Here is a 22735-nt window from a genome sequence, read left to right on the forward strand (position 1 = left end):
GCCCCCGGGCAGGGAGTCTGCTGCCCCCTTGGGGTTCTCATGCGCCGGGATCGCAGCTCTTAGCCTTCGCCCTGGTCGCTGCACGAGCCCGGGGCTGACTCCAGCTGGGGCGGCCGGGCCCGGGGCAGAGCCGATTGGTCGAATAAATAAACACAACACGCAGGCTAAGCGTCACACGCTAGATAGGCAGGAGCTACACTAGCAAACACACCCCCTGAGTGAGAAACAGGCGGGCAGATTCTTAAGGCACAAGCTGCCTTGGCTTTGCAGCTTGGATTTCCCAGGTTTTCTTACACAGGCTGGGAATCTCTCTCCAGCCTGGGACCATCACTTCTCGTAGTTCAATCTTTGTCCCTCAGGTGTTTTCAGGTGAGAGCGCCCCCCCCCCCATGTCATTTCCCCCTTTTAATCTCCTCTTCCCACTTGCTGGAAAACTCATTTGCTGTGACCTGGGTCCAACAGTTCCCATTGTGTAGCGTTATCTCAGAGAGGTTTCTATTGGGTACAGTTCCTGGGGTAACCCTGTTGCTTGTATGCATTTCCTCTATAAGCCATTGTTTGGCTTTTTTACTGTTGTACCTGAAAGGCTGTTTTGAACCTCACAACGTGTTTCAGGAACACATACATAGCTGAACTTCATAACTTCACATACAGCGATAGCACTTTCAATCTAACGAGGCATTAATGTCTATCAGATAAAGACTTTTAGAATACCTTACAAAACATACTTTGTACAAAACATATCCTATGACAGTGGTGAATATTGGGGTGTCAGGGTGTCACACCCAATGTTCCTCCCACTTTATCAAACCCCTGTGAGATCTGCTCCCTCTCTGGTCTGGTTTCACACACAGCTGCCTGCCCTCCCCAGATAGTCACTCTTGTTGCCAGATGAATGGCATTCGGCACATCAAAGCCTGAGCAGCACTGGGGGGAAGCTTTCTGACGTCTCTTCCACTGGCAGCTCCTTTCCATGCTAACCTTTCTGTTTGTGTCTAATCTCTGTGGGGCATAGGACGAGGCCCAAAAACTGAAGTTTTTGGATTGCATCAGCACCTTCAGCAGAGCCCTCAGGCCAGGAGCCCAGAGAGAAACCTCGATGCTTTTATCAGCAAAGCCCTTCTTGTGGAGAAGATAAAGGTGAGTAAAAATGACCTATTGTGCTGCCCATGAGCGGGAGGGTCCCAGGGTACCTTGACGTAGTGATCCTTGGAGCCGGTGACGACGAAGTCATGGTTGCTCACGGTCTGGTTCACAGTCAGACGCATCACAGGCCTGAGGTGGTCCGTCAGCTTCTCGATAGGCTGCAACCCACAAGCAGGAGCTGGGGCCATCAGGGTCTGGGGCACGCTCAGCAGGAGGCACTCGTTCCTGCAGGCCTTTCACTGGCCTAGTCTCCAAGGCTCCCAGCAGGGCCCTTCCAGCCCCAGAGGGCTCCATCACCCCCTCAAATTGGGACCTCCGGCTCTGGGGCACTACGCACGGAGTGTCCCTGGGCACACCCTGTCCCTGGGCATCATGGGCCGCAATCCTGGCCTTGGGCTAGAGGCGGAAAGCTGGGCTCAGGAGCAGTGACAGAGGGGCTCAGCGCACCAGCCAGTCACCCCAAGGGCTGCAGCGCTGGGTTCTGCTTTCACCCACCCTTGGGTCTGATCATCTTCCTCGGGGACCTGCCCCAGCAGCTGCTGTAGTGCGAAGCCCTAGCGCAGACAGACTAACCTGCTTGGGGTTTGTGCCAGGGCAGCTGCCCCCGATGCCAGTCCTGGCTGTGGCCCTTCACCCTGTCTATGCCAGGGGGCACCCTCCTGCTCCCCCTCCACCAGGATTCTGGCGCTGGTGAGCCTTGGCGCTGAGGCCAATAGTCCCAGGCCAAATCCGCCCCTGCCTCAATAACACAGCTTCCAGCCGGGAGGGAGCAGGCCCCAGCCCAGCCTAGAATGGCTGCTCCCTCTGCCTATGCAGCACCTGTCTCCCTCCTCACAAGAGCTGCCCTTTCCTGGGGGCCCAAGCTAGCCCCGACCGGACCTGTTGGGCTCCCAGATGCAGACAGAGTTCCCGGCGGCAGCGTAGAGCAGGGTGAGCGCGATCTGGTTGATCTGGTGCTCGCCACTAGGGACTGGGCAGAGGCCCCAACAACTCGCGTCATGGATGTCACCACACAGCTATTCAGCCTAATGACTCCTGCAGCATTGCTGCCCTCTGCTAGGGGGACCCTCCGCCATGGAGCTGCACTGCAGGGGGGCCGTCCAGGCACTCCTGGCACCGCCCACGGGGTTAATGAGGCCCCTTCCGTGGGAGAGAGAAAGGGCATCAGCAGGGGTGTGCTGGCTGGGTGACCCAGGACGAAGCCAGATCCCGCCCCGCGAGGCTGCCAGGGCCTGCTAGTGGGGCTCTGGAGCAAAGCAAACCACACACACAGGCTGCGGGGCAACCTGCTCCCTAGATTGGACCCCTGGAGCAGATCACACCCTGTTGGTGCTAAGGGCTCAGGGACTCGTGCAGACCCTGCCTTGGCTGGGGTCGGGGCTTGGAAAGGAAATGGGCTTCACCCCCTGGCCATCTTGCTGCTGGCACAGATGAGCCAGCCCCCCTCCCCCGAGATCTGTTGGTGGCCCCTGTGCCCCATCCAGGCAAGATGCCGAAGTAAATGGAGTCCAGGCTGCTGCATGGCACACGCTGCCTCATCCCCTGTGGAGTCAGAGACTGGCAGGGGCAGGCTGGTTCCGGACCCAACCCCCAGAACCTCCAGGTTTGAATAAACTGGGGTCCTGCTCCAGCTGTGCTGTGTGGGGCATAAGGGCACCACCCCGTGGCCAGCGGGGGGAAGTGCCCTCTCTTCATCTGGCAACTCTAGTGCCCTCCCATATCATGTCCCCACCGGTATGTTATGTTATTGTATGTCCTTCCGTAACCTTTACCCACTGCCTTGTTACTGGGAGGAGATGTTGCCTTTATATCAAATATGTATATATCTGGACTGAGGTTGAGCTGGCAATAGAAGACAGACTTGTGGAAAGTCTCTGGGTAAGGATAACAGGGGTAAAAAACAAGGGTGATGTCATGGTAGGGGTCTACTACAGACCATCTACCCAGGAAGAAGAGGTGAATGAGGCTTTTTTAAACAACTAACAAAATCATCCAAAACACAGGACTTGGTGGTGATGGGGGACTGCAACTACCCAGACATCTGTTGGGAAAATAACACAGCAAGGCACAGATTATCCAACAAGTTCTTGGAATGTATTGGAGACAATTTTTTATTTCTGAAGGTGGAGAAAGCTACTAGGGGAAGAGGCTCTTCTAGATTTGATTTTGACAAATAGGGAAGAACTGGTTGAGAATCTGAAAGTGGAAGACAGCTTGCATGAGAGTGATCATGAAATGAGAGAGTTCTTGATTCTAACAAATGATAGGAGGGAAAATAGCACAATAAAGATAATGGATTTCAAGAAGGCCGACTTTTGCAAACTCAGGGAGTTGGTAGGTGAGATCCCATGGGAAGCAAATCTAAACGGAAAAACAGTTCAAGAGCATTGGCAGTTTTTCAAAGAGAAGTTATTAAGGGCATAAGAGCAGAAAATGTGGAAATGGCAGAAGTGCTAAATGACTTCTTTGTTTCAGTTTTCACCAAAAAGTTTTGTAGTAATTGGACGTCTAACATAGTGAATGCCAGTGAAAATGAGGTCAGATGAGAGGCTAAAATAGGGAAAGAACAAGTTAAAAACTACTTAGACAAGTGATATGTCTTCAGGTTGCCAGGACCTAATGAAATACATCCTAGAATACTCAAGGAGCTGACTGAGGAGATATCTGAGCCATTAGCGATTATCTTCAAAAAGTCATGGAAGGCGGGAGAGATTCTAGAAGAATGGAAAATGGCAAATATAGTGCCTAGCTATAAAAAGGGGAATAGGGACAACCCGGGGAATTACAGACCAGTCAGCTTAACTTCAGTACCCAGAAAGATAATGGAGCAAATAATCAAGCAAGCAATTTGCAAACACTTAGAAGATAATAAGGTGATAAATAACAGTCAGCATGGATTTGTCAAGAACAAATCATGTCAAACCAATCTAATAGCTTTATCTGACAGGGTAACAAGCCTTGTAGATGGGGGGAAGCAGTAGATGTGGTCTGTCTTGACTTTAGTAAGGCTTTTGATACTGTCTCACATGCCCACCTCATAAACAAACTAGGGAAATACAACCTAGATGGAGCTACAAGGTGGGTGCGTAGTTATCAGTGGTTGACAGTCATGCTGGAAGGGCATAACAAGTGGGGTCCCGTAGGGATCAGTTCTGGGTCCAGTTCTGTTCAAAATCTTCATCAATGATTTAGATAATGGCATAGAGAGTACACATATGAAGTTGCAGACGATACCAAACTGGGAGGGGTTGCAAGTGCTTTGGAGGACAGGATTAAAACTCGAAGTGATCTGGACAAACTGGAGAAATGGTCTGAAGAAAGTAAGATGAAATTCAATAAGGACAAATGCAAAGTACTCCACTTAGGAAGGACCAATCAGTTGCACACATACAAAATGGGAAATGACTGCCTAGGGAGGAGTACTGTGGAAAGGGATCTAAAGATCATAGTGGATCATAAGCTAAATGTGAGTCAACAGTGTGACACTGTTGCAAAAAAAGCAAAGATCATTCTGGGATGTATTAGCAGGAGTGTTGTAAGCAGGACACAAGAAGTAATTCTTCTACTCTACTCTACACTGATAAGGCCTCAACTGGAGTATTGAATCCAGTTCTGAGTGCCACATTTTAGGAAAGATGTGGACAAATTGGAGAAAGTCCAGAGACGAGCAACAAAAATGATTGAAGGTCTAGAACAGTGGCTCTCAACCTTTCCAGACTACTGTACCCCTTTCAGGAGTCTGATTTTGTCTTGCGTACCCCCCAAGTTTCATCTCACTTAAAAACTACTCGCTTACAAAATCACACACAGAAATACAAAAATGTCACAGCACGCTATTACTGAAAAATTGCCGACTTTCTCATTTTTACCATATAATTATAAAATAAATGAATTGGAATATAAATATTGTATTTACATTTCAGTGTATAGTTCATAGAGCAGTATAAACAAGTCATTGTCTGAATGAAATTTTAGTCTGCACTGACTTTTAGTGCTTTTTATGTAGCCTGTTGTAAAACTAGGAAACTATCTAGATGAGTTGATGTACCCCTGGAAGACCTCTGCGTACCCCCAGGGGTACATGTACCCCTGGTTGTGAACCACTGGGCTAGAAAACATGATCTGTGAGGAAAGTTTGAAAAAACTGGATTTGTTTAGTCTGGAGAAGAGAAAACCGAGGGGAGACACGGCAGGTTTCAAGTACATAAAAGGTTGTTACAGTGAGGAGGGATAAATTTGTTCTTGTTAACCTCTGAGGATAGGACAAGAAGCAATTACCTTAAATTGCACCAAGGGAGATTTAGGTTGGACACTGGGAAAAACTTTCTAACTGGCAGGATACTTAAGCACTGGAATAAATTGCCTAGGGCACTGGTTCTCAAACTTCCATACTGGTGATCCCTTTCACATAGCAAGCCTCTGAGTGCAACCCGCCCTCCCTGTACATTAAAAACACTTTTTTATATATTTAACACCATTATAAATGCTGGAGGCAAAGCGGGCTTTAGAGTGGAGGCTGACAGCTCGTGACCCCCCATGTAATATCCTTGCGACCCCCTGAGGGGTCCCGACCCCTAGTTTGAGAACCCCTGGCCTAAGGAGGTTGTGGAATCTCTGTCATTGGAGGTTTTTAAGAGCAGGTTAGACAAACACCTGTTAGGATGGTCTAGGTAATACTTAGTCCTGCCATGACTGCAGGGGACTGGACTAGAAGACCTCTCAAGGTCCTTTCCAATCCTAGACTTGTATGATTATATATCCTTCCCCATAACATGTGACTGCAGGGTGTATCTGCATGTTATGACAGCACATACATTACAAACTATACATACACCGGTGTGTTATAGGAGAGTCTCCTGTCGCATGCAGACCCCTGGCATATTATTGCTGGGTTTCTCATAACACATACTCATGCTTCTCTCATAATGTGCATGCAGTGGGATAGTATAGGGTCTCTCTATAGCCATGCACACAGTGCTAAGTAGCCATTGTAGGGCATTTGATAACATGTACATTCAAAGCAGCAAAGAGCCCTGTGGCACCTTATAGACTAACAGACGTATTGGAGCATGAGCTTTCATGGGTGAATACCCACTTCATCGTGAACACCCACAAAAGCTCATGCTCCAATACATCTGTTAGTCTATAAGGTGCCACAGGACTCTTTGCTGCTTTTACAGATCCAGACTAACATGGCTACCCCTCTGATACATGTACATTCAAGTGTTTTATGACAGGGTCTCCCAGAGCATTCACACAGTAGCTTGTTACTGTAGGATCTTCCACTGCCATGCACACACTGGCATATTATCATTGGGTCTCTGATAACCTGCATGTACTAGCATGTTTTTTGGAGCCTGTCACACCAGGGGCAAACTGGTTTATTACTGTATGTTCCCTTACAGATTTGCACACACTGGCTTGGCACTGCAGGGTCTACTTTACTTCATTAAGGTCACCCATCCAGCTGGTTTAATTTAGATGTACATTGAAGTCATGTCTGCGCTGGATCTATTTCAGTGCACAGTAGTTTTCACACAGTTTCTCCCTGCTGCAGCCTGCATTACTTCCTCTTTACTTTTCCTTTTGAGGCCAACCCATATAATATTTGCAAGAGGCTCTCACTCCCTGGACAACAAGAAGAACTTCAGGTTGTCTTCACTTCTCACAAATCTCCCCAGCCAAGTACATTTGCATATCCCGGAAACATCTAAAGACAGAAAGAGAGAGAGGGACACAGAAGACGTATCTGGGAACTGTCTTGGTCTCTCTGCAGCTCTTTCCTACCTGGCTTACTGGGACCAATCCTGAGTCACAAGAGCCAGCCTGATGGAGGGGGAACGAGGCAATCGAATGACTGTGTTTAATCTCGTGGCTGTGTTTGAGGATCCCAGGTAAGGAGAAAGTTTTCTGACTGCTAAAGGAACTGGATAAATTCATGGTGGTTAAGTCCATAAATGGCTATTAGGCAGGATGGGTAAGGAATGGTGTCCCTACCCTCTGTTTGTCAGGGGATGGAGATGGATGGCAGGAGAGAGATCATTTGATCATTGCCTGTTAGGTTCACTCCCTTGGGGGCACCTGGCATTGGTCACTGTTGGTAGACAGGATACTGGTCTAGATGGACCTTTGGTCTGACCCGGTACTGCCGTTCTTATGTATGTTCTTATGTTAAGTGCAAATCAGGACTCAGCAAGCAGGAGATGGATGGAGACAGGTTCAAGGAGAACGGGGGCTGAAGGGAAGTCTGTGAATTTGCTGATCAATTTGCCCCACTCTCCCTCTCCCCACAGTGAGTTCTGGGTATATTCTGCTCTGCACAGGACCTTCAGGGTTACCCTGATTTATTATTGCTCATTTAATATCTATTTTAGTGCTGGTGCCAGATTTGCAACCCCACAATGCTGCAGCTTCACAAAAGTTCTCCGTTCAGTCATGGAAGGGCCAGGGCAATGCAGTGCCTGTTTTCCCCAAAATGTCCTGCCAACATGCCTCCACCATGCCCTTGAGAGACCAGGCCAGTGGCTCAGATGGAGTTCAGCAATTGTGGCTTTTAGTCCGCAGCCTCTCCACTGAGACAGCCAGTATAGGAACTAATAGTCATGGCAGGAGCTAATTGTCATTCGATGCGGACACTTGGCCACTCAGAACTTTACTAAGACCATAGTCCAGTTTGTTATTTGCAGTGATCAGATTCCCAGGTATGTTTGCACATGTGCCTAAGAAACCTATGCCGAGAAAGGGAACAGAATATATTCAGTTAGATGAGAGATTATGTTCATTTTTTGATACCCTATCAGTTTGCAACACTTCCTGGTAAAATAGTGTGACAGTTCAGAATATTTGGAAGACAGAAAGGTAGTGCAGTCCAATGGATAGTGCACTGAACGAGAAGTCAGGAGACCTCTTGCTTTGCCTCCAATTCATTGTATGGCTTTGGGCAAGTCATCTCCTCTCCTTGTGCCTCAGTTTTGCCATCTTTTAAATGGGGATATTGATACTTGCCCTTTTCTATAAAATGCTTTGAGATCCGTGGATGAAAAAGTCTCTATAAGAGTTAACGATGAAAATGGTGATTAATATGTATTACTGTAATGCAGGGGTCGGCAACCTTTCAGAAGTGGTGTGCCGAGTCTTCATTTATTCACTCTGATTTAAGGTTTCATGTGCCAGTCATACATTTTAATGTTTTTAGAAGGTCTCTTTCTGTAAGTCTATAATATATAACTAAACTATTGTTGTATGTAAAGTAAATAAGGTTTTTTAAATGTTTAAGAAGCTTCATTTAAAATTAAATTAAAATGCAGAGCCCCCTGGACTTGTGGCCAGGACCCGGGCAGTGTGAGTGCCACTGAAAATCAGCTCGCGTGCCGCCTTTGGCACCTGTGCCATAGGTTGCCTACCCCTGCTGTAATGCCTAGGAGCCCCAGTCATGAACCAGGACCCCATTGTGTTAGATGCTGTACAGACACTGAACAAAAAGGTTTTGCAGCTCACTCACATATCACGGTTCAGTGTCCTTGAACTCGGTTTCACTACAGATCAGTCAGAATATAATGGCAGAGGAGAATCTTTTGCCCAGGTACAGCCGTTGAATGGTTTCAATTATCTTGTTGAGATAGGTTTGCAGTTTTCTGAACTGATTCATTTCCCTGTGTTGACTTACTGTGATCTCTGTGGCTTTATGCCAGCAGTGACATAAGTAGGTGTAGAGAATAGTTTGGTACTTAGCACAGTTCATGCCTGGGTTTGTATTTTTCTATTTATTTTAGAGTTTTATCCTGTTGCCCATCACCATAGTATCTGGGAACCTTCCAGGTAAAAACAGTAACAACAGCCAAATACCTAATGGATTTCATGGAGGCTGGCACAGTTCCTATTTCAAGGTCAAAACTCTGCTTGGGGTTAGAGTTTTTTAGATTAAATTTCTCTCTTTGCTTGGCAGGAATGTAGAAATAGAAGATGGCATCAGGGTTGGGGGTTAGAGGTAGAAGGGGCTGTCAAGGGCTGTGAGTACCATTCTGATGGCAGAAAGACTCTTTCAAAGAGGAAAGTTTTTCCAGCTTCCTAAAGAAAGTTAGATTCTAGATTCACCCAGTGTGCTCAGGAAGTTTGTTCTACAGCAAGATCCCCTCAAATGACAGTGCTTTGTCTCCAGCTCTCACATGCTTTGTCCTGAGCGTTGTGATCTGCATGATCTCGGCCACGTGCAGCTGTTCCTGAGATCCAGATTTGGTCTGTGATATAGCTGGGGCTTGATCACTTTCATCAGATTTGCTGCTGTGGCAAATTTTTGTTGCTCTCCAGCTATGCTTTGTAAGAGGAAATAAAAGTGGGGTTTGCAGTTTGCTTGGAAGATGGGGAAGCTGGAAATGAAATGTAAATGCCAATTGTGGAACAGAGAAAAGAGTTTAGCCCGGATCAGCACAACTGAGAATGCACACAGAAATGGAGAAGTTTCCCACTGGTGCACAATACTAGGTGTACAAATGTTCTCTAGAGTAAAGGTCTGAAGGAAGGACCCTCAGAAGACCCAGCAGCTTTAGAGAGAAAGGGAGGCATGCTCCTGATGTCCCCTTGTGAAGGCATTGGGTATGCATGTGTGAAGCATATGCATAAGGGGTTGTCATGAAAGCATGTGCATGTATGGGGTTGTGTACATGGTTATGTTTGCATGTGCAAAAGTGTGTGCATATATGAGCATGTGCATTAGGCTGTGTGTACAAGGATGTGCATGCATGAGGATGTGTTTCTAAGTGGGCTGTATGCCCCCCCCCACACATTAGGGATGTGTGCACATGGGAGGGTGTGTGTGCATTCTTGCATACACACCTAAAAAGGTGCATGCCCTGCTGGCATGAAGAGAGTATATGGATGAAGATGTGTGCTTGTGGGAGATGTGTGCACACACAGGAGGTGCATTGGCAATGAGCGAGTTACAAGAACTTATATAACTGGGAGGGGGAAGGATGGTCTACAGGGAGGGATGTGAGTGGGTCCTGGCCTGCTGGAGGGTGTATCTGGGCTAGGGTGACCAGATGAGAGGGAGAAAATATCGGGACACATGGCCGGGGTGGGTTGTGCTGGCAGAGCAAGAAAAAAAAAGGCGAGTGCTGCCGGTGAAGAAAAAAAAAAAGGCAAGTGCTGCTGGTGTAACAAAATATCAGGACAAATTGTGTCCTGACCAAAGATTGGTCGGGATGTGGGACAAACACCTAAATATCGGGACAGTCCCAATTTTATCGGGATGTCTGGTCACCCTAATCTGGGCCTACAATCATAGAATCGTAGGACTGGAAGGGACCTCAAGAGGTCTTCTAGTCCAGTCCCCTGCAATCATGGCAGGACTAAATATCATCTAGACCATCCCTAACAAGTGTTTGTCTAAGCTGCTCTTAAAAATCCCCAATGATGGAGATTCCACAACTTCCCTGGGCAATTTGTTCCAGTGCCTAACCACCCTGACAGTTAGGAAGTTTTTCCCAATGTCCAACCTAAACCGCCCTTGCTGCAAGTTACGCCCATTGCTTCTTGTCCTATCCTCGGAGGTTAACAAGAATAATTTTTCTTCCTCCTCCTTGTAACAACCTTTTATGTACTTGAAAACTGTTCTCATGTCCCCCCTCAGTCTTCTCTTCTGCAGACTAAACAAACCCCATTTTTTCAATCTTCCCGCATAGGTCATGTTTTCTAGACCTTTAATCATTTTTATTGCTGTTCTCTGAATTTTCTCCAATTTGTCCACATCCTTCCTGAAATGTAGCTCCCAGGACTGGACACAATACTCCAGTTGAGGCCTAATCAGCGTGGAGTAGAGCAGGAAGAATTCCTCCTCGTGTCTTGCTTACAACGCTCCTGCTAATACATCCCAGAACGATGTTTGCTTTTTTTGCTACAGTGTCACACTGTTGACTCATATAATATTTAGCTTGTGGTCCACTCTAACCCCCAGATCCCTTTCCGCAGCACTCCTCTCTTGGTAGTCATTTCCCATTTTGTATGTGTGCAACTGATTGTTCCTTCCTAAGTGGAGAACTTTTCATTTGTCTGTATTGAATTTCATCTTATTTATTTTAGACCATTTCTCCAGTTTTTCCAGATCATTTTGAATTTTCATCCTATCCTCCAAAGCCACCTCTCCCAGCTTGGTATTGGCCACAAACTGTATAAGTGAACCACACTCCGGGTTCATGTGTCTGACGAAGTGGGTATTCACCCACAAAAGCTCATGCTCCAATACATCTGTTAGTCTATGAAGTGCCACAGGACTCTTTGTTGCTTTTTACACTCCGGGGAAACCTTTCCATTGCTGCTCTGCCCTCTGGGTCCCGCTGGGGAAGGGTCAGGATGCCCTAGATGCAGGCCAAAGCTGCCCATGCCCTGGGCATGTGATGAACCAACGCCAGGTCTCATGCCCTCCCTGGCCTGTACTGCCCACATTTTTGGGCTGCAGTTGTCATCTCTGCGTCCCCTGGCAGCAGGGCCGCCCAGAGGGGTGGGCAAGTGAGGCAATTTGCCCCCGGGCCCCACAGGGGCCCTCACGAGAATTCTCTGGCTCTGGCCCCGCCTTCCCCCAACCCTCGGCGCCTACAGGAGTGGCCCTGGACAGAGCTAAAGTGGCCTGGCTTGGGCAGGGCCTGAGCTCCGCCCCGCTCAGAGCCACATGGTAAGGGGGTGGGGCTGTGAGCTCAGGTCCCGACAGAGCCAGGCTGCTGCAGCGCTGTCTGGGGGCCAGGGCAGCTCCTGGACGTGGCGCGCTGAGGCTCTGGTCGAGGGGGGAAGCGGGGGGAAGCAGCATGGCAGGAGGCTGGGGGGGTTGGATAAGGAGCAGGGAGTCCCAGGGACAGGCAGGGGGCAGAGGTTCTGGGGGGCCAGTCAGGGGATGGGGAAGGGGGGGGTTGGATTGTGGGCATTCCGGGGGTCTGTTAGGATTCAGCGGGGGAGGGTGGATAGGGGTTGGGGCAGTCAGGGGACAGGGAACGGGGGAGTTGATGGGGGGTGGGGTCCCAGGGTGATGGTTGGGGAGGTGGTCTCAGGGGGGCGGTGAGGGGCCAAGGAGCAGGATGGGTCGGGGATTCTGAGGGGGGCAGGAAGTGGATGGGGGTCGGATAGGGGGCAGGGCCAGGCTGTTTGGGGAGGCACAGCCTTCCCTACCCTAAAGCTCATTCAGCAGTTTGAGGCTTGCAGACAGCTATTTAACACGAAGAGCCAAGCTGTTATCTTTTCCATGGGGGAGGGACCACATGAGAAGAGCAATATCCTACACCACCTACCTCCTTCCCAACCCTACCAAGGGAGACCCCCCCACTCCCCTGCATTCCCCGAGGCTCCAGAGGGGTTAATTCAGTGGCTCTCAAACTTTTATACTGGTGACCCCTTTCACATAGCAAACCTCTGAGTGTGACCAACCCCTTATACATTAAAAACACTTTTTAAATATATTTAACACTATTATAAATGCTGGAGGCAAAGCGGGGTTTGAGGTGGAGGCTGACCACTCACGACCCCCAATAATAACCTCATGACCCCCTGAGGGGTCCCAATTCCCAGTTTGAGAACCCCTCGGTTAATTTAATTTTAGCACCCTGTGTCCATTCACATGCATGTGCTATTTTGAGCATTTCAGTTTTCACAACATAGGCTCATCCCAGATTCTGGAACAAGCTCAAATGCTCAGTTCGTGGAGTATGTACATAAGCTATACTAAAGACAACCCCACAGTAACCGTCTCCAGTTTGTGAGGGACCCCATGGAGCCAGTCTCTAGGAAACAGATACATTCATGGAGGTTAAGTCCATTAATGGCTGTTAGCCAGGATGGGTAAGAAATGGTGTCCCTAGCCTCTGTTTGTCAGCAGGTGGAGATGGATAGCTGGAGAGAGATCACTTGATCATTACCTATTAGATTCCCTCCCTTTGGGGCACTTGGCATTGGCCACTGTCGGTAGACAAGATACTGGGCTGGATGGACCTTTGGTTTGGCCCAGTATGGCTGTTCTTATGTTCTTATGTTCTGAGCTAAATGAACCCAAAGTTATGGAGACAGATATAAGTCAAGGAAGCCAGCAGAGTATCAGAAACCTGGAAAAATCTCTAACTGGATGGGCTCAGGCGTTTGGTCACAAGCTGAGGTGGTTCAAAAGTTTTGGATTTTTTTTTAAGCAGAATTTTTTTATTGTTTCTTTAAACAATCAAACACAGCAAGCAGCAAATATTTGGCCACATGCTTCTGAAACCCCAAACCATGTTCAGGTTTTGGCAGGCTAATTTCAGCTTTTCAATTAAAAAAACCACAACAAATTTTGAAGGAAAGCAGACACTGTCCGTGATTTTTTTCTGCTTTTTAAAAACCCCTAGTTTTCGATCCAAAAAAAGTTTTGACGGAAAATATTTGTCCAACCCTTTTAATGAGCTTTAGTGCCTTTTAGCACTAGCTGATCCTGAGAACCAGTGATACCTTGTAAAGGTGACTTGAAAAGAAGTTTTCTCAAAACTGGGTTTGTGCTGAGATGCGGAAGGTTTTTAAATATTTATTTTTCCCAGGGCTGCCCGGGGGTGGGGGAAGGGGGGGCAAGTGGGGCAATTTGCCATGGGTCCCGCAGGGGCCTCCATGAGATTATAGTATTCTATAGTATTGCAACTTTTTTTTATGGAAGGGGCCCCTGAAATTGCTTTGCCCCAGGCCCCCTGAATCCTCTGGGCGGTCCTGCCTGGCAGAGCAGACATGACAGGTGCCCTGCACCAGTCAGCGACCCCTTTGGCCCCTGCCCCATGTAGGTGAGATCACTGGTGGCTGCAGCGGTTCACAGACAAGGAGGGGTTGCTGAGCCAGGTGGAAGGGGGTCACAGGTAGGTAGGCAGAGGTTGTGGGGAGTGGGATGGGGTCTGGCCTGTATTACTTTGCATTGGGCTGCACGGGGCGTCGAGGCTGGCACTGGACCATGACCAGAGGAATAAGAATGCTGTGCTGTTTCCATGATCCTAGGGCAGAAAAACCCTGCCGGAGTCCCTTCAAGGAATCGAGACAGCCCCCAACCAAAACCAAGCCAGCAGTACCGAACTCCACGGCATCCGCGTTGCTCCCACCCACAGCAGGCAGGGAAGCTCCGAGCAAGGCCAGAGGGGACAGAGCAGAGCCAGAGAACCAGCATGAGGGGCACCAGCCTCCTCTGAGGGCAATCCAGCCGCCCCAGTGTCAGGAGCCGGAGGAGAACCCGCCGCAGGGCCGGAGAGGGCTCACTGTCAAGTGTCTCAGTTCCTTCAAGAGCAAAATCAACAGCAGCAACTGGCGGAGTCAGCAGCCAGTGGATTCCCAGCCAGGCAGCGAGTTAAACCCAGGAGGCAGCAGGAACCAGGTCATTCAATGCCTCTTTCCCCGGGGGGTATTTAAATGCTGGAGGGTAACTGAGGGGATACACTATTAGCCCCCAGTACTGATGGTTATTGTTCATAGGCGGCCATCGGTGCACATGGCGCCGATTCCAAACAGAATAGCATTGAAGTTACAAGTCATAGCTTGGTAATGAACTGCTGTGAAGCACTGAAGCCTGAGGCTCAGCCCAGGGTGTGCGGTTAGAGCAGAGACCTCGGAGAGGCAGAACTGTAGATTTCGAATCCCAGCTCTGCCACTGACTCTCTGTATGACCTGGGGCAAGTCACCTCACCTCTCTGTGTCCCAGTTTCCTCCCCAGGAAGGCTGAGCTTTTCAAAAATCCAGACAGAGGCTACTCTGAGAAGTGGCCAGATTTTCAAACGTACTGAACGATCGCTGGCTCCTGGGGAGCTCTGCGGCAGCTTAAATGGGGAGAATACTTTACCCGCTGCATCAAAGGGAGCTGTGAGTCTTAATTCTTGGTGAGGGCTTGTACAGTGCGGGAAGCTCTTGGATGACTGGTGCTGCAAAAAAGCAAAGTCTTATTAACCCTGGGTATAAGACAGTAATACTCTGCGGGCCCAATGTAAATCAACCTAGTTCTATTGACTTCTATGGTGCTACAGTGCTTTTCACCAGCTGAAGATCTGGTCCTGCATTTCTATAGTTATTCCCATCTAGATATCAACGCACTTTACAGACCACAGTGAGTTAACCCTTAGAGCACCTCCCCCCCCGCAGCTTGATATCATTATCCCTATTTTACCAAGGAGGAAACTGAGGCACAGATCTCTTGATTCCCAGCCCGAGTGTGCTTTCTCCATCTGCCCTGGGGCAGCTTCTGTAAATGAATACAGGCACATGGATCTTGTATGAGCGGAGGCACTTTTGCTTCATGCGTTTGTTAAGATCCCTCCATGTTCCGCTCAGCTGATAATGAGGTCAGCCTAGTGCCTGGAGTAATGGTATGAAAACCACTGTGTAAAACAGCTGTCCCTGGGAGGAAGATAAATCAGAATGGAAGCCTGCTAACGTGGCCCTGAGCATGGCAGGATGGAGAGAGACCTGGTCCCTGAACTTCAAAGCTATTTAGATATGTCTAATTCCCATTGAAATCAGCCAGCTGCTCTTACTAAAAAGACCACGAACTCTTTAATATCCATGGAGAGCAGGCAGGATGCTGCTTTTTAAAGTTTTAGCCAAAAGACCTTTCCCCCCTGAAAATGAAGTGGAAAGGGGTCCCAGCTTGTCTCCCCAAGAGCGCTGAGTCAGCCCAGCTGGCATTTGGACTTGTCTTCAGGGAGCCCAGGGGTAGATGTTTAGACCCCTTAGCCACACACACCAGTTCCTCTCCTCTTCTCTCTCTGATGTGTTAATGAATAATAGGACTGCCCTGATTTCATGCCACATATATGGCCTATGGAATGCCAAGGGGAATTGCCTTAGACCCATTGGGACAAATTCATCCCTAAGCTGATCTGGAAAAACTCCACTGACTTACACCAAGGCTGGCTTTGGCCCTCTGTCAGGTCGGCCATTGTTCCTACCTGCCTGACCAAACCCATTTTTCCCTCTGCCGTACATGCAGGATCCCGAAGAAAAGAAAATTGCATTGGAGCTGTTGGAAACAGAGCAAGCCTACGTCAATCGACTTCACCTTCTGGACCAGGTCAGGAAGTAGCAGCCGGTCTCTGATGCCATCTGACCCAAACAGTTCAGTACAGGGCTGGAGAGTAAGAACCCAGTGGCCTAAGGCAGCGGTTTTCAAACTTTCTTTCTGGCGACCCAGTTGAAGAAAATTGTTGATGCCCGCGACCCAACGGGGCTGGGGATCAGGGGGTTGGGGTGTGGGAGGGGATCAGGGCTGGAGCAGAGGGTTGGGGTACAGGGGTGAGGGCTGCGGGGTGGGGCTGGAGATGAGGGGTTTGGGTTTGGGGGGGCTCAGGACTGGGGCAGAGGGTTGGGGTGCGGGAGTGGGGCAGGACTCTGGGCTGGGGCCGGGGATGAGGGGTTTGGGGTGTGGAAGAGGCTCAGGGCTGGGGCAGAGGGTTGGGGTCTGGGGGTGAGGGCTGTGGGGTGGAGCTGGGGATGAGGAGTTTGGGATGCAGGCAGGGGCTCTGGGTTTGGGCTGGGGCAGGGATTGGGGTGTAGGAGGGGGTCAGGGTTCCGGACTTGGGGTGCAGGCTCTGGGGTGGGGTTGGGGATGAGGGGTTTGGGGTGCAGGAAGGTGCTCCGGGTTTGGGGGGAGTCAGGGCTGGGGCAGGGGATTGGGGTGTGGGGTTGGGGTACAGGCTTACCTCAGGCAGCTCCCGGTCAGTGGCACAGCGGGGGTGCTAAGGCAGGCTTCCCATCTGTCCTGGCACTGCAGACTGCGCTGCACCCTGGAAGCGGCCAGCAGCAGGTCTGGCTCCTAGGCGGAGGTGCGCAAGTGGCTCCGTGCAGCTCTCGCCCGCAGGCACCACCCACCCCGTGCTTCCATTGGCTGTGGTTCCCGGCCAATGGGAGTGCGCAGCTGGTGCTCGGGGCAGGGGTAGCGTGCAGAGCCCTGTGGCCCCCCTGCCTATGAGCCAGACCTGCTGCTGGCCGCTTCTGGGGTGCAGTGCGGTATCAGAACAGGTAGGGACTAGCCTGCCTCAGCCAGGCAGCACTGCCGATGGGACTTTTAACGGCCCGGTCAGCGGTGCTGACCAGTGCCGCTGTGACCCAGTGCCTTCCATTCCGTGACCCAGTACTGGGTTGCGACCCACAGTTTGAAAACCACTGACCTAGAGGCCACTTGCCTTAACAGTAAGGCACAAAGATCTGATGGGACTATCTGTTACGCACCTAAGGCCTGTGACCCTATTCCTTGAAGACATCTCTTCATCTCAGTCTGTCACCCCAGGCTGAGCAACCAAAAGGAATCTACTACACCCCAGGCCCAGAGCAGTCACTTTATGGATGGCTGGGTGTGTACGGGGATAGGATCACAGAAATGCAGGGCTAGAAGGGACCTCGAGATATCATCTAGTACCGCTCCCTGTGCTGAGGGAGGACCACGTAAACCTAGAGCATCCCTGACAGGGGTTTGTCCAACCTGTTCTTAAAAACCACCAACAATGGGGATTCCACCACCTCCCTTGGAAGCCTGTTCCAGAGCGTAACTATCCTGATCGTTAGAAAGTTTTTCCTAATATCCAACCTAAATCTCCCTTGCTGCAGATGAAGCCCATTACTTCTTGTCTTACCTTTAGTGGTCATGGAGAACAAAACTGATCCCCATCCTCTTTCTAACAGCCCTTCACATATTTGAAGACTGTTACCAGGCCGCCCCCCACCCCCTCCGCCGTGTTTTGTTCTCAAAACTAAACATAGCCCCCTTTGTTCCAAACCATTCACCGCTGTCACCCCTGGAACATGCTACCTTGCCTCAAGGACATCTCTGCTCCTAGGCCAGCTCATCTGTTTACCTCCTAAGGGAGCACAGCTCCTTCGCTCATTAGGGAAATGCCTACGCCGCTGACCTATATTCATCCCTGCAGTGTATCCCTGATAGCCCCACGCCTCTTTGGTAGCATCGCCCTTCAGGAAGTGCCTTTGTCCCCATTAGTCCCTGAAGCATCCCTGCATTTCTCCCTGGAACACTCCATTACCTCTCAGTCCATTCCTCTCTTCCCAGCCCTTTTGTATCTAGGACTGGCTGTGAGTGTCCTTTCACCCTAGACACGATTCCACCTGGAGCCATATGGTCCCCAGGCTGCTTGCTTGTCTCTAAAGGAGCCTCTGAATTCCCTTCCTCTGTGGAGTGAAGCCTCCCCACTCAGGATGCTGAGGAGCAGCTGAAACGTTCACTGCCCCTTCCTATTACTGTACGGTTGGGAATGTGTCTTTCCAGGTGTTTTTTACAGAGCTGATGAAGGAAGCCAGAAGCGGAAAGAGCATCCCGGAGGATGTGGTGAAAATGATCTTCTCCAACATCTCCTCCATTTACCAGTTCCACGCCCTGTTTTTCCTGCCGGAGCTGCAGAAACGCATGGAGGATTGGTGAGTTGGGGGAGCCAGGACACCTGGGTTCTATTCCTAGAATGAAGGGGTGGGTGTGGGGAGGGAATTGGGGTTTACGATCAAACCTGAATGCTGAACCCGGTTTCCTCTGCAAGCCAGTGTGCTGGAAAGCACTTTCTCAAGACAATTTGAGCCAGATGCTGATACTCATAAGAACATAAAAACATAAGAACGGCCGTACCGGGTCAGACCAAAGGTCCATCTAGCCCAGTATCTGTCTACTGACAATGGCCAATGCCAGGTGCCTCAGAGGGAGTGAACCTAACAGGCAATGATCAAGTGATCTCTCTCCTGCCATCCATCTCCATCCTCTGACGAACAGAGGCTAGGGACACCATTCTTACCCATCCTAGCTAATAGCCGTTTATGGACTTAGCCACCATGAATTTATCCAGTTCCCTTTTAAACATTGTTATAGTCCTAGCCTTCACAGCCTCCTCAGGTAAGGAGTTCCACACGTTGACTGTGTGCTGCGTGAAGAAGAACTTCCTTTTATTTGTTTTAAACCTGCTGCCTATTAATTTCATTTGGTGACCCCTAGTTCTTGTATTATGGGAATAAGTAAATAACTTTTCCTTATCCACTTTCTCAACATCACTCATGATTTTATATACCTCTATCATATCCCCCCTTAGTCTTCTCTTTTCCAAGCTGAAGAGTCCTAGCCTCTTTAATCTTTCCTCGTATGGGACCCTCTCCAAACCCCTAATCATTTTAGTTGCCCTTTTCTGAACCTTTTCTAGTGCTAGAATATCTTTTTTGAGGTGAGGAGACCACATCTGTACACAGTATTCGAGATGTGGGCATACCATGGATTTATTTAAGGGCAATAATATATTCTCAGTCTTATTCTCTATCTCCTTTTTAATGATTCCTAACATCCTGTTTGATTTTTTGATCGCCTCTGCACACTGCGTGGACATCTTCAGAGAACTATCCACGACGACTCCAAGATCTTTTTCCTGACTCTTTGTAGCTAAATTAGCCCCCATCATATTGTATTCAAACTGGAACGGGTACAAAGAAGGGCCACTAGAATGATCCGAGGAATGGAAAGCCTGTCGTATGAAAAGAGACTTGAGGAGCTCGGTTTGTTTTCCTTAACCAAAAGAAGGCTGAGAGGAGATATGATTGCTCTCTTTAAATATATCAGAGGGATAAATACCAGGGAGGGAGAGGAATTATTTCAGCTCAGTACTAATGTGGACACGAGAACAAATGGATATAAATTGGCAGTCGGGAAGTTTAGGCTTGAAATTAGACGAAGGTTTCTAACCATCAGGGGAGTGAAATTCTGGAACAGCCTACCGAGGGAAACAGTGGGGGCGAAGGACCTCTCTGGCTTTAAGTTTAAGCTTGATAAGTTTATGGAGGGAAAGGTTTGATAGGATAACACTATTTAGTCAATAGGTCAATAATGTGCCGCCACTGGTAATTAGTACCGAGGGTCAATGTTGGGATATTGAAAATCTTTTTCCCGAGTGTCTGGTTGGAGAGTCTTGCCCGCATGCTCGGGGTTCAGCTGATCACCATATTTGGGGTCGGGAAGGAATTTTCCTCCAGGGTAGATTGGCAGTGGCCCTGGAGGTTTTTCGCCTTCCTCCGCAGCATGGGGCAGGGGTCGCTTGCTGGACGATTACCTGCTACTTGAAGTCTTTAAACCAGGATTTGGGGACTGCAACAGCTGAGTCAAGGGAGAGAATTATTTCAAGAGTGGGTGGGTCAGCTTTTGTGGTCTGCATTTTGCGGGAGGTCAGACTAGATGATCATAATGGTCCCTTCTGATCTTAAGTTCTATGATTCTATGATGTATAGTTGGGGTTGTTTTTTCCAATGTGCATTACTTTACATTTATCCACATTAAATTTCATTTGCCATTTTGTTGCCCAATCACTTAGTTTTGTGAGATCTTTTTGAAGTTCTTCACAATCTGCTTTGGTCATAACTATCTTGAGTAGTTTAGTATCATCAGCAAACTTTGCCACCTCACTGTTTACCCCTTTCTCCAGATCATTTATGAATAAATTGAATAGGATTGGTCCTAGGACTGACCCTTGGGGAACACCACTAGTTACCCCTCTCCATTCTGAGAATGTACCATTAATTCCTACCCTTTGTTCCCTGTCTTTTAACCAGTTCTCAATCCATGAAAGGACCTTCCCTTTTATCCCATGACAGCTTAATTTACGTAAGAGCCTTTGGTGAGGGGCCTTGTCAAAGGCTTTCTGGAAATCTAAGTACACTATGTCCACTGGATCCCCCTTGTCCACATGTTTATTGACCCCTTCAAAGAACTCTAATAGATTAGTAAGACACGATTTCCCTTTACAGAAACCATGTTGACTATTGTTCAACAGTTTATGTTTTTCTATGTGTCTGACAATTTTATTCTTAACTACTGTTTTGACTAATTTGCCCGGTACCGACGTTAGACTTACTGGTCTGTAATTGCCGGGATCACCCCTAGAGCCCTTTTTAAATATTGGCGTTACATTAGCTAACTTCCAGTCATTGGGTACCGAAGCCGATTTAAAGGACAGGTTACAAACCTTAGTTAATAGTTCCGCAACTTCACATTTGAGTTCTTTCAGAACTCTTGGGTGAATGCCATCTGGTCCCGGTGACTTGTTAATGTTGAGTTTATCAATTAATTCCAAAACCTCCTCTAGTGACACTTCAATCTGTGACAGTTCCTCAGATTTGTCACCTACAAAAGCCAGCTCAGGTTTGGGAATCTCCCTAACATTCTTAGCCGTGAAGACTGAAGCAAAGAATCCATTTAGTTTCTCCGCAATGACTTTATCGTCTTTAAGCGCTCCTTTTGTATTTTGATCGTCAAGGGGCCCCACTGGTTGTTTAGCAGGCTTCCTGCGTCTGATGTACTTAAAAAACATTTTGTTATTACCTTTGGAGTTTTTGGCTAGCTGTTCTTCAAACTCCTCTTTGGCTTTTCTTATTACACTCTTGCACTTAAGTTGGCAGTGTTTGTGCTCCTTTCTATTTGCCTCACTAGGATTTGACTTCCACTTTTTAAAGGAAGTCTTTTTATCTCTCACTGCTTCTTTTACATGGGTGTTAAGCCACGGTGGCTCTTTTTTAGTTCTTTTACTGTTTTTCTTAATTTGGGGTATACATTGAAGTTGGGCCTCTATTATGGTGTCTTTAAAAAGGGCCCATGCAACTTGCAGGGATTTCACTTTAGTCACTGTACCTTTTAACTTTTGTTTAACTAACCCCTCATTTTTGTATAGTTCCCCCTTTTTAAATTAAATGCCACAGTGTTGGGCAGTTGAGGTGTTCTTCCCACCACAGGGATGTTGAATGCTATTGTATTATGGTCACTATTTCCAAGCGGTCCTGCTATAGTTACTTCTTGGACCAGCTCCTGCGCTCCACTCACGATTAAATCTAGAGTTGCCTCTCCCCTTGTGGGTTCCCGTACCAGCTGCTCCATGAAGCAGTCATTTAAAGTATCAAGAAATTTTATCTCTGCATTTCGTCCTGAAGTGAAATGTTCCCAGTCAATATGGGGATAATTGAAATCCCCCACTATTATTGTGTTCTTAATTTTGATAGCCTCTCTAATTTCCCTTAGCATTTCATCATCTCTAATTTCCCTTAGCATTTCATCATCACTGTCCTGGTCAGGTGGTCGATAATAGATCCCTAATGTTATATTTTTACTAGAGCATGAAATTTCTATCCATAGAGATTCTATGGAACATGTGGATTCGCTTAAGATTTTTACTTCATTTGAATCTACACTTTCTTTCACATATAGTGCCACTCCTCCCCCTGCACGACCTGTTCTGTCCTTCCGATATATTTTGTACCCCGGAATGTTTGTGTCTCATTGATTGCTCTCAGTCCACCAGGTTTCTGTGATGCCTATTATATCTATATCCTCCTTTATCACAAGGCACTCTAGTTCACCCATCTTATTATTTAGACTTCTAGCATTTGTGTACAAGCACTTTAAAAACTTGTCCCTGTTTATTTGTCTGCCTTTTTCTGATGTGCCAGATTCTTTTTTATGTGACTGTTTATCATCTGATCCGGCCCTTACATTATCCTCTTCCGTCCTCTGCTCCTGACTATAACCTGGAGATTCTCTATCATCAGACTCTCCCCTCATGTTGAGTGTGACCTTATTTCATTGACTCATGGAGTCAAG

General features: G+C 48.2%; 1 protein-coding gene across 3 annotated transcripts in view; it reads left to right on the forward strand.

Annotated features, from left to right (window-relative positions):
* Positions 1-48: 48 nt before the first annotated feature.
* Positions 49-22735, forward strand: part of FGD2 (FYVE, RhoGEF and PH domain containing 2) — a 40179-nt gene continuing 17492 nt past the window's right edge. The window contains exons 1-6 of one of the 3 annotated variants that reach the window (XM_039538788.1): positions 49-369; positions 1016-1140; positions 6923-7040; positions 14131-14500; positions 16106-16186; positions 18392-18540. In XM_039538788.1, coding sequence (XP_039394722.1) covers positions 6976-7040; positions 14131-14500; positions 16106-16186; positions 18392-18540 — 665 coding nt within the window. In that variant the 5' untranslated portion in view covers positions 49-369; positions 1016-1140; positions 6923-6975. Of the gene's footprint in view, positions 370-485; positions 503-1015; positions 1141-6737; positions 7041-14130; positions 14501-16105; positions 16187-18391; positions 18541-22735 lie in introns of those variants that run through there. The other 2 variants (XM_039538786.1, XM_039538787.1) reach the window with 2 other exon arrangements.

This window comes from Mauremys reevesii, linkage group 4 (assembly GCF_016161935.1).
Source record: "Mauremys reevesii isolate NIE-2019 linkage group 4, ASM1616193v1, whole genome shotgun sequence".
Classification (NCBI taxonomy): Eukaryota; Metazoa; Chordata; order Testudines; family Geoemydidae; genus Mauremys; species Mauremys reevesii.